Source organism: Corvus cornix, chromosome 1 (genome assembly GCF_000738735.6).
Source record: "Corvus cornix cornix isolate S_Up_H32 chromosome 1, ASM73873v5, whole genome shotgun sequence".
Lineage (NCBI taxonomy): Eukaryota > Metazoa > Chordata > Aves > Passeriformes > Corvidae > Corvus > Corvus cornix.
The window spans coordinates 28,523,222-28,535,520 of NC_046332.1; the positions used below are offsets into that span (position 1 = coordinate 28,523,222).

General features: G+C 46.9%; 2 protein-coding genes across 3 annotated transcripts in view; one reads left to right on the forward strand and one right to left on the reverse strand.

The window, feature by feature from the left end:
* ZYX (zyxin) overlaps window positions 1-6,827 on the reverse strand; it is a 29,253-nt gene extending 22,426 nt beyond the window's left edge. Inside the window, 2 exon segments of the mRNA XM_039560909.1 lie at window positions 6,654-6,740; window positions 6,743-6,827. Coding sequence (XP_039416843.1) covers window positions 6,654-6,740; window positions 6,743-6,812 — 157 coding nt within the window. The 5' untranslated portion in view covers window positions 6,813-6,827.
* Window positions 6,748-12,299, forward strand: part of FAM131B (family with sequence similarity 131 member B) — a 32,474-nt gene continuing 26,922 nt past the window's right edge. For both annotated transcript variants that reach the window (XM_039560944.1, XM_039560949.1), the window contains exon 1: window positions 6,748-6,829. In XM_039560944.1, the coding sequence (XP_039416878.1) occupies window positions 6,802-6,829 (28 nt within the window). In that variant the 5' untranslated portion in view covers window positions 6,748-6,801. The remainder of the gene's footprint in view (window positions 6,830-12,299) is intronic.

Here is a 12,299-nt window from a genome sequence, read left to right on the forward strand (position 1 = left end):
TGCAGTAGGTCAGTGTGCTACAAAGGTGTGGGGGAGATGCTACCAGAGCAAGCTGCACCACCACAGTTCCAAATGGTAAATTCCTTTCCTGTGTCTTCTGTAAAGTCTTGAAATGGGAACTGTACAAAAATGAGATCCTAGAACTCAGCATGACACTTTTGCATGACTCTGGATAAAAACCAAACATGGATGAAGATGCTGAGAGAATACTACACTTGCTAAAAACCTGCAAACCATTACTGTTGTTCTGAAAAACCATGAAGCTACAAATTCTTAAGAAAAACGAATGGGAGGCAAATATCAAGGTAAGGTGAGAAAAGAATGGTGAACACTGAGTATTGAACATTTATTTGTGTACCAGTACTTCAAACCCAGGTGTTACACACAAATCTGATGGCATTTTAATAAAATACTGCCCAATTAAGTGAGGTCACATAACAGGGCTCTTGCAGCAAAGCATGCATGGGAGTCCTGTTTGTTGTTAGATTACAGCTGGCCCACTGCTTGCCTGGGCTATATGTGTTGGGAACACATACTTCCCCACTGTAGAAAGTCGAATTTGTTTCAGAAATATTTTTTTTAATTTCACCTTTTGTTGAAATAAGTGTGTTTTTAAGGTATCTGGCTAACATCAAAGTATTTAATTCCTCTGAGTAAGATTGTCCTTTATTTGGGACACTGTCAAATGCTCAGTTTCCAATAGATGATGCCAGGATATCCCAAGCATGTCTCTACTATGGCAGCACGGGTCAATTTGAGAATTCACCATGTGGAGAAGAGGAGAAAATATTTTGGCGCTCACCAGGATGTCTCTTCAGCAATATGGTACAACATACCCAGGAGGATTTTTTGATAAACGCACTATTGAGGGTGTGGGTTGATTAGTTCTATCTCAGCACTGAACTAATGTGCTCCCCTGAAGTTTTTTATGGTCTCTGGGTACAGGCAGAACAAGATCAAGTTTGCTAGGGTGTGAGTGTAGGTAAGCATGAGCTTATATCACCATATGTAATGTAAATATATCCTACCTATCTCCACCTGTTGTCCCTTCAGTTGATTCACACAACCTCAAATATTTTCCCAGCTTAAAAGGACCCAGCCTTTCCCTTACATGAGATAAGTTGCACCACTTTCAGGATCTGAACTATGTCGGCACTGCTTTTTTTCATTCTTTAAAACCTCATAAAAAAACCCTTCTGTTTGTCTTCTGCAGCAAAGGAGCTCTGAAGAAAGAAGAACTGCATGAGTCATTTTGCTATCTCATTTCCTTTTCGGTCCACATGAAAATCCTATCAGTAGCTAATACAGCTTGATGTAGAATTAACTCTTATGGCATCTACTACATTACTTCTATGAAGCAATTACTGAGATCTCTGCCAGAAGTAGCTTTTACTGGGGAATCCAAACTGCCAGTGGCAGGAGGCCAGCAGTGAAGCATATTGGAGCAACAGTCCCTGGAGGACGATTCCTGCCTCTATAGATCTGATACAGATACTATTTTTGTAAACATCTCCTACTCATGAACTTCATAGGCCTCTGCATATTTTCCACAGCTGAAGACACATCTTGCAAGAAACATGTAGGAAATTTCTCCATGTCTTTCTGTGATAGTAGCTGGTCACAAGACATTGCGTAAGGATTTTAAAAAGAACTGGAGAAGGAGACGGTGGACATTCATTTTCCAGAGTCTTTTTGTGGGAGGATAGACATGGTTGCCAATGACACCTCTGAGGACAGGAATAGACAAAAGGAAGACAGTTTGCATTATTTGGTGCTTGGTGATGTTTACTTGAAAGTGGGACGTTAGTTGGCAAGATTTATACTGCGTTTTTTTTCATTTTAGCTGGTTTTAGTGGTAGCTAAGGCAGATGACAGGGGCACATTACCTACTGTGATATCATCTGCATCCATGATAATTAATTGATGAAAAGAATAAATTTACTCAGCAGGTAAGACAGTGACAATAGCTTTGTATTTTATAAGCAGTGTTTCTTTGGAAGATGCTGTTCCAGTATTTATAATTTATAAGATCTTTATATCTATATAGAGATATAGGGAACATCTGGTAAAACAGCTTTAATAGATTCATCAATGACTTATGGAAAACATGAACACTGTTGAACAGCTGTCTCTTAAAATACAAACAGTTAACAATTTACAGCGTAAGCTGGTCTTCAGGGGTATGATGGAAGCCTCAGGGTGGGTTTAGAACAAGTTGTTAAAAACTAGACTAGTTCTAAAACTGCTCTGCTATGTGCTGTTATCAGCCCCTCTATCAGGCTAGTGACTCTATCAGTCACAAGGTGACTATCTTTAGCTTTGCTGGAGTTATGTTTTCCTCCCCACCCATCCCTGCCCAGACTTACAATGACCACTCTGTTCATTCTGTGTTCAGGGCATGGGGGGAAGAGACCATTGGAGGCATGGATCCTTGTCTGTTCCAAATTCACCTTGGCATAAAACCCCAGAAAGAGGGGGTCCTTGCCACATGCTTTTTGATTACGGCATCTCAATTTCTCTGTTGCATTCACGGCAAAACTGCAGGAATGGAGGAAGAAGAAAGTCAGAGGATCTTTATGTTGCACTTCCTCCAGCAGCATCCTTGACCTAGTTTGGGCAGCACTGAAGCTCTGTTTTGCAAACAGAGGTTGCTAATAGCAGTGACCTACAGAACACAAGTCAAACATTCCTTCCCTTTTGCCAGCATGCCCCTCACAACAGGGGCTGGGGAAGGGGAGGTTTTCAGCTCTGCAATAAACAGAGGGGCACATAATTTCACCCATCATACAAATAAATTAGGAGGTTGCAAGGGGCTGTTTCCTACTGCTCCTTCCTTCCGAAATACCCAGCTATGTAGAAGATCTATCCATGTTTCTCTCTAGATATTTAAATACCTCCCTCTCCCAAACCTGTATGAAAACTTAAATTTACAAAGATCTTTCAGACCAGCATTTAAATCAGCACTTATCAAGCAAATTTTGTACACAATTTCCTACATGAAATTGTGCCTCATTGTTTAAGAAAGTACCCACAATGCTCAGAGAAAATTTCCAGAGCCTGTCAAAAAGTGTATTTCAAAGAAAACAAAACCATTTATGTTCTGTCATTTACCTCCAGTTCCTTGCAGCAGCAGTGGGAAGTGAGCAGTTGCTCAGGAAGAGCAAGGACAGAAAGTGTGGGGGACAGTTAGATTTATGCTCTGTTTCAGTCCCTTGTTCAGAGATTTAGTCCTGTCACTTCCCTCCTACGAGATAATTCTCATGAAATCATATTCTCATTAAACCATGTATTTCTTCAAAATGTAAAATACTTACTTTTCTTATGGTACTATATGATAAACATATTTTAACTGATTTTAGAAAGTTTGTTATTGACTTGATAAAAACTATAAACTGTTCACTGATTATTAATTCCCTATTGCATAGAACCTACTGTACAGAAGAGCTGAGCAACAGGGTGAAAGCTGAGTCTTAACAAAGTCCTCTCAACTTCTAATGAGAATGAAATTTACTTTAAATATGGAGATTTATGTAAATATAAATAACACATAATATTACGTAAACATAATAAATAAACGTGTGATTAAGAACCAAAAGATGGTGAAGTCTATCCTTTCATTAAACTGACTATATTAAAAATGACAGATGAAGCACGGCTGTAGGTGCCTAGACAGGTATTGCTTCTAGCAGCTAAGTGATATTGATTTCAAATTAAAAAAATGAGGGAGCTGGTGGCATCAGGACATGTGAGAAAGCTACAAGACAGACCAATAGTTCTGTGGAATGAATGAATCGACACTTGGGTATAATCCTTCTGTCCAGTTATTTTTTTCTGCTGTGCATGTCTGGCAGCAGCATGGGTGCTTGCCAGGTCCTATGTAAACTACCACCTCACTAAAGCAGCAGAAGAAAAACCCATGAAGAACTGGAAAGCAGCTTTTCAGGCAGGGTAAGTGCTAGGACTTGTTTACTTGCCTGTGGAATCACACCCTGAAGCAGAAGTCAGGGCAGGCTGATGTAGATGATATTGTAGCTTAATGAAAGGAAAGCCAAATGTGCATTTGCTAGGACTTGGGATATGACTTTGAGCTTGAGATAAAGTGATAGACAAGCTCAGGGGGAATAAAGTAAGAAGAGTCAGTTTGACTTGTCTGAAATCTTCACTGAAAAGGAAACCACAGCAGAGTTCACTCAGTGCAGAAAGAAGGTTCACAGAGGAACAGATTTAGATTGGGTGGGTGGGTGAGAGGGAGAAGGGGATTAAAATGAAATCAGACTCTCTGAACAGAGGAAAAGAAATTGCCCACAGCTGTGTCAGGAATACATCTTCTCAGGCCAGCGTGAGGTGCAAATGCTGTTTGGTGGGGTTTGGTAAAACTGCTGAGGACAGCTGTCCTGATCGATCAGTCTACCGGAGACTGTGGATGGCAACAGCTGGGCAGCCACTAATTTACAAAACATTTACCCCAAACAGGACTCGTGTCTTAATATGCCACTCTTGCCATTGCAGTCTGCTTTTGTTTCTCTTTTCCTTGCATTTTTAGCCCTGGAGATCTGCTTTTTAGAGATGGTGGAACACCTCTGGTTAACATACTGCCTATTGTTTTCCAGTATTTTTATAACCTAGATTAGAAGAGTGTAGACATGTCGGGAAAAGCATCTTTAGTAAGCCATTCAGAAAAACGAGATGAAAACTGATAGGTTTGGAGATATATGGGGGAGGTAGAATGAGTGAAATAGAGAAAGAATTCGAACTGTGGAAAAACTTCATCCTCAGCAGAGATCTGATGCATTGTACCCAGTGATAAGCATTGTAGCACCAGAGCAGACTGGCCTCAGGCACCAGAGAGGAGGAGACTATGATTTCTTACACTTCAGCAGTGTCATGTTCACCATACATAGTAATATCTTCAATATCATGAAGAAGGAATAAGATAAAATAGCTGCATATATTCAGACAGTGTTTTGGGGTTTTTTTCTGCCTTTGTCTTTCCTACAGAGATTTTATTCTGTAAATTGACTTTCTCTGAGTAGACTTCCTGCTTATTGTTCCAGAGGGTCAGGCAAAATATGTTGCCTGAAGTCCTTTTTTTCTTTATTTTATTTCCCTTCCTTAGGCTGACCGTAAATTGTGAATGGAAAAATGAATGAACTTACCTATTCCACGGTACTGCTGTTAATGAAGACTGATCAGCTGTCTTGAGCAACTTCTCAGCAATGCTGACAAGAACTGAATTTTCCAGGCACGAGGATGAGATCAAAATGGCTCACAAGGGGTCAGCAAAATTCAATTTGCCATTACTAGAGATGGGTGGAAGGATGCTGGCTAGATTAAAGAGGGTTTTTGGGTGAAGGAAGCACAAAGGGCCAGGAAGAAATTGAGCATTTCAGAGAGTGGAGGTGGAAGGAGCAGACTGGGGAGAGTCCGTGGTACTGGGGAAGCGGGCCAGGAGGACAGTGCCTGTTGCTGGTGCCATCAGGTGAGAAGAATTTGGGCTGTGAAGGGAGCTGACCTAACCACACCTCCATCTGCAGAGATCACTCCTCACTGCCATGTTAGCGGGGAGGACGTGGGAAAGGCCTCAGCGATCATCGTCAGGGCTGGGCTTGCTTCCTTCACGGCTATGCGGGGCCAGGGGCAGAGGCCGGGCGGCGCCGCACGCCCGAGTCCCGCGGCCCGGAGCCCCGCAGACCGCCCCGGGGGCGGATCGGACGGGGCTGAACCACCGTCCTCCCGCCGCATCGCTGCTGGGGCCGCTCCGCGGGCCGCCTGCCCCTCGGCAGCTCCCGCAGTGCCTGCGGGCAGGGCTGCGGCGGGACCGCACCGGCACCGGCACCGCGCCGGGCCGGCTCGGCCGCGCGGGAGCGCGCCGGCGCGCCCCGGGAGAGGCGCGACGCGGCCGCTGGGGGCTGCCGGTAACCGAGTCGGTCCGCAAGTGTAGTTACCGGGAAACCGCGCCCGCCCCGCCTCCATCCCTCCCTCCCTCCATCCATTCATCTATCCGTCCATCCATCCAGCCCCAGCGCCTCTCGCTGCTACTGCTTCTTACGAAGACGCGCCCGCTGCCTACCCACCTTTCCCCGTCCCCACTTGCTTTACTCTTACGGGGACGTGTCCGCTGCCCACCCGCCTCCCCCCTCCGTTCCCGGCCTGCGGCACCGCCCGCCGCTCACCTGTGCCCGCCCCGCCCCGCTCCCCCGGCGGGCGGGAGGGGCCCCGCACCGCCCCCCCGCTCCGTGCGCATCCCGCGCCGCCCACACCTGTCCCGTTCCGCCTGCCCGCCCGCCGGGGGACTCTCGCCTCCGCCCCGCGCCGGCCCGTCCCGCGCTCCCCGCGGGCACAGGGGCGGCCCGGCCCGGCCGGCGCTGCCTCCCCTCCCCGGGCCGCGGAGGGCGGCAGCCAATCGGCGCGGCGCTGCCGGGCCGAGCTGTTTACCCAATCTCAGCCCGCCCCCCGTCGGGGAGCCGGGAGCGGGGGGCGGGCGGGCCGCGGGGGCTCGGCGGCGGCACCGGCGGGGGACGCGGCCGCGGACGGGGAGCCGCGCGGGGCGCGGAACAAAGCGCGGACCGCGGCGGGGGCAGATGACAGCCTGGCCCGCGGGCTCCCCGCCCGCTCGCCCGCCTCGCCCCGGCGGGGGCACCCCCCGCTCCTACCTGACCATGACCCCGCGCCGGTCCCCGCTGGGCCACCCCGGCGTTTCGCGCTGAAGGGACCGGCTCCTTTCCGACCTCCGCCGCTCCCTCCCTTCTCCGCCTACTCGCTGCTGAGGCTGCCGCCTCTCCCCGGAGCCCCGCCGGAGTGATGGGCTGCATCGGATCCCGCACCGTGGGTAAGGCGTTGGCGGGGACGGCGTCAGAGGATGCTCGGGCAGCCGCGGCCCCCGCCCCGGTACCGGCACGGCAGCCCCCGGCACGGCGGGTGGCGGGTCGCCCCTCGCAGCCCCCCTCCCCGCTGCCCATGCAGCGCCATTAGCTGCGTGCGACCCTTCCCCACCTCGGTCTCCCGCGGCGTGCGGGGCTCCGCGGAGCCGCTGGCCTAGGTGCTGGCAGCGGGGCGGCGGGACGTGCCCGGGGCCGGGGGTCGTCTGCCCGTGTCACCCGTGACGAAAGGTCGCGGAACATGTGGGTCAGTGCGGCGCCTCCGGAGAAGGGGGTGGGTGCGGGCCGTGCCGTGCCTCCCGAAGCAGGATCAGGCGGCCGGCGGCTGCCTCCTTTGCTCGGTAAGGGTTTATTGTTATCCGAGGATACATAACGTTGCATGATCTGCACGTCTTCTTCTCTGCCCCTTCCCCCTGCGTAGACTTCAATGGAGAAGAGCAAACGAAACTGAATCCCTTCCCTCTCGCAGAGCCATTGCGAGGGGACACAGGGGGAGGGATCGCATCCTTCCACTGGGCCACGCCATGAACATTTTTAACCAGAGGATCCCAAGCCTTCAAGCTATGTGACCCAGCTCTCCCCTCCTACACACATGCAGATACCAAGAGGTCCCTTGATCTTTAAGCACAGGTATCTACAGGTAAACACAGCATTCTGGGCACACTTTCTTCCCTTCAGGAAATTTTCTTTTCTGTGCAAACCACAGGTACAGCTATCAGTTATATGGGGTATGTCATTCAATATGCCAAATGAATCTCTGAGAGCAAAACAGTTTGCTTAGTGGAACGTCTCTCTCCCAGGCTGGTCCACTCTGTCTCTCCCAAGAGTACACAGGGATCTGTGGAAAAAGGAGACCTCTGAGGACATCAGAATCGCACCACCACCTCAAACAGAGGGACTGTGTCACCCCAGAGTAAATCTGAGGGACTTTGTCAAAGCCTGGTGTTGTGACACTTCTTGTCTCAGTGGGAAAGCCCTTTGTGAGCACTTGCAGGGAACCATCTACTCCTGCAGCAGCAAACTTTAAACTACAGAATCCAGTTTCTACTTTGGGAATTAATTCCTGTATCTAGCCTATGTCTCTTAGCAGTCTCAAATGTCCTCATGACCTAGAGAAATCTCTTACATCTTCTGTAATGTCCACATGACAAAGATCACTGCAATATTTCCCCTGAGATTCTTCAAGCTCACCTGGATCACTGTCTCTGTAGCATATCAGGACATGGATTGCCTTCATCTCCTGCCTTGCCCCTACCCTCCACACACTCACACTGCTGAGGACATTATTATCCTGTTAGCTGGGTAATTATCAATATGCCTTTTATCGATGTGTGTCTGAACTGGCAGCGTTAATTCTTGGTCTGTCTTCCCACAACGCAGCTGAAATAAAGAACAAACATGCATTTAGTAACATCCACTCTCCACTCCAAAATGTGGTTAAGCTGTCATACAAACTACAGGTGTTTGTTCCTGGGCATGGCAGCGTTTTTATGATTTGTGACTTGGAATCTGTGTTACAAAAAAACCTCTTGTATAACCGAGCTGTTGCAAGTGTCGTTCTCATATGAGATTATATTTATGTTTATATATATATTTATAAATGTCATACAGTTACATGGGCATAGATGAAAACATAAAATAGCATTTATGCATTAAAATGTCGATGGGATGATGATAGCTGAAAATTTACTTTGTCTGCAAATTGCAGTCCTTCAATACAGACCTTAATGGTACAGATATTTGACTTCTCATATAATAGTGATTTTTAGTTGGCGTGATATATGTTCATTCTTGATGGTGATAGCATGGTGGACTTTAGGGACCTATTTGTACAGTTAACTGAGGAATTTTTCTTGCCCTCATGTTTTGAAGGCGTGTGCTCAGGGGGATTGCACAACTATGATTCTGTTCTCTGTGGGAGTCAGATATGAATGTAGTAGTAGTGCCTGATGCCTGCTTCGTGTGAAACTTTTACACTGCTTTGCTTTAGAAGGGGCTTATTCTGTTCTCAGTCCTAGAGGCTGGATTTAGTGAAGGTGGGATCCTTGAGTTTTATTTGGACTCCTCCACCTAAGGAATTTTGTTCAGAACAATTCTTACCTGGCAGCCTAGATTTTTGGCTCCAGCCTTCCTGAAGTTATTGAGAGGATTCTTCAGACATATTCTGGGAAATCAGTGCTTTGAAGTACTAGGTCTGAGCTCTAGGATGTGGTTGGAAACTAACACCCTAGCATGAGCAGAGCTTCGTGTTCTCTCTCCCAAGTGTATCTGGTTAGATTTTTGCAGAATTAGTTCAGCATGCAAGCTCTGTATTGCCTTTCCAAGACCAGGTAGGTCCTAGAGAAAGGAGTGCTATGCTTGTATTGGTTTTACCTTGGAATTTGCATGGAGCAGATTTTGAATTCAGAATTCAAGAGGTTTTAATTAGTGATAGAAACGTCATAATCAGTCACATTTAGTTTATTCACCACACAAGGGCCAGTGCAGGATTGTGCCCTGAGCTTGCTCCGGGCCTTTTTCCATTCCAATTTTAAGCAAGCCACATGATTTCTTCATCTCCCGCAGGGATGTTTTACTATGATCTAGTTAGATGTCATAGCTTACACATGTTTAGTGATGTGCAACTTTACATTTTCTTTCCTAAATATGAGTTTTCTGGTTATTTCTCCCTGGGGAAAAGTAATTGAGAGGGTCGTAACAGAGCAGCTCCATATGTGATAATTTGAAATAGTCATAGAGCATCTTTAAATCTTATAGAGGACACCAGAATGGCAGTGATCATATTATGATTTCCTAAGGTATGAAAAAAGCTGAAAAGTGATCTTAAAAGACTAACTTGATATACAATCATCTTCTCCACAGCTGAACCCAGTCACATGTCAATGTCATACATGTGCTTTGTGTAACAAGGCATGGTAGCAATTACACAATGAGAACTGGAGGCTTCTTCCTCTGGTAATGGCTACAAGGTCAGGTCTGTGTATTGGCAATACTCTGTCATTGTTCCTAGAGAGCTGCCTAGCGACTCACATCTCAGTTTCAGCGAATGTACAGGAGAATTTTCACTGAGGTTGCTGGACAGCTAAGGCTGTAAAATCCAGCTAGGAACTTGTAGATATTTAAGTACCAACCAACTCAATGCCAAAGATCAGCTTGATTGTGGTCAGTAACTGAGTTAGCAAAGTTTAGGGTTTCAGCTCTGCATAGGTATCTGAATTCATTACAAGTGTACCTTTGACTGCAGCTGAGACGTCTCCTAACACTGGCTGTTCTGATTAGTGTGGCAAGGTTTCTCTTAATTCCTTGAATGGATTTAAATTAATAGAAAGCTGAAGCCTGTTAAGCTCAAGATTGCTCTCTCTTTTTTCCCAGTGATTTCTCTGATTTCTCTCACGTCTTCACACAGAAGGCTGCAGCAAACGTGTTTTGTGAATGTGACGTAAGATGGTGGGAAAATATTCCAAGACATTAAAAACTAATAGTAGTTTCGGAGTGTGGGAGAAAAGAAACTAGAGTTGCTCACACTGGGTGTCAGGAAAAAACTTTTTGACTGTGAAAAGTGTCAAGCACTGTAAGGGGTTTCCCAGAGGGGTTTTTCAGTATCCATTCATTGAGGTTTTCAAGACCAGGCTGGATAAAGCACTGAGTAATCTGGTCTAACCTCGTAGCTGACTCTGCTTTGAAAAGGAAGTTTGCACTTGAGAGGCACCTTCCAACCTTCATGGATCCTATGCTTTTAGATCCTATGCTTAGGAGCTAAAGCCTGGAGTGGTTGCCTCTCTGAGTCGGGCTGGACCCACTACTTCAGCCTTGCGCCTCCAGAGGACCCCAGGTCTCTACATGTCATTAGTACACTCCTATATGTTTCCCTCATCACCACTTTCCTTTAACTACTGGGAGTGCTATGTGTCACAGAGTTCCTCACCGTGATAACCCCAGCTGTCACCTGAAATCCTCTCCATGTGTTTTTGGTCTGGCAGTTTTGCAAGAAACAGCCCAAGTGACAGCTAGGCTCATGCACCAAGTATCAGTCACTGACCATGCAGTCTGGAAAAGGCAGTGCTCTTAATTTTTCAGCCTCTGTGTCAGATGTGGTGTGCCAAAGCCAGGTACCTGGCTTGCTGGGCTCCCCTTTCAAAGGAATGCTCATTGTCCTGTCAGAGGGAGGAGTACATACTTCCTACGTTGTTTTCCCACTGGGTGTTCTATGCTGAGGGTAAATGAGTGGCTCACAGCACCCGCAGCAGGAGAGATGGAGCCAAAGACCACCCACTCCTAATCCAGGCACTTTAGATTCAGCAGAGTGGGAGCATGGTAGGAGGCTGACAGGAGAGGGGTAAAGCAGCTGGAGCAAGCAGTAAACATCCCCTGCATTTTTCTCCTTACTTATGCCCCCCACAGATCTGTAGGTGTGTGGAGTGAGATCTGGAATGGCAAGTGTGGTCTACACACTTGGAGTGTGAAAAAGTGAGACATCCACTCTGCATACGTACCTCACACATGTCAAGTATATATCAAGGTGTCCAGTTCCTCCCTCCTTCACCTTCAACATCTGAGTGAGTCAGTGAAAAGGAATAAAGAGAGGGAGAAGCCTCAGAAAGGAAATGGTAATGCAGAAGGAAACTGAGTTGTGAAAGTAGGGATATTTTCATTTAGTTGCATGCACACAGGTGGAAGGGGAAGGAGCACAGAACTCCATGTAGAAACTGTAGGTGATGTGAGTAAAAGAGTGGGAATACATGAAAAGGGGCATCTGGGTATCTTGTTCCTCTCTTACTTGGGATAGAGACAAACACAACACAGGGACAAAGCCGTGCCTTTCCTTCCAGATCAGACTGCTTTGTGGTTGGTCTCACTTCACTACTTGTATTTCTTCCCAGTCTGGCTTTTCCTCTTTGGAGCAGTTCTCAATATGATCACTTTTAGAAACTCAAGTAAAGAGCTCAGGGATAAGAATTTGTTTCTGCCAGTAAGATTCTGAATGGAGACCATCTCCCAGACCTAGCAGCCAGTTGTCCTGAAGAGCGTACAAAACAGGTGATCCAGGTGATCTCTGAGACCTCCCTCTCTCGTCAGGGTTTCTGAAATACAGGTGACTGGTTTCAAAGTTGTGGTGGGGAGAGGCTAGCAAGGAGTATGACTGCATAAGCCTGGCTTTATAAGGAAAGAGTCCTAAAAAAACGTGTGCAAGGTAAGTGTGTGTCAAAAGCAGTCATTAGTAACAGAAGACGGTCTTTGGCATGGTGCTGATTGACCTAAGACTTTTGTGTGTGTGTACAGTGCAACAGATGTGATTTGAGGAACAGAACTGAGGAAGAGCATTCTGACTTTGTGAACTCTTATGGGCAGCAATATTGAAAGAATTATGAGAGAAATTACAGAGGAGCTGATGAAAAGATGGAAGTAATTAATTCATTGGCA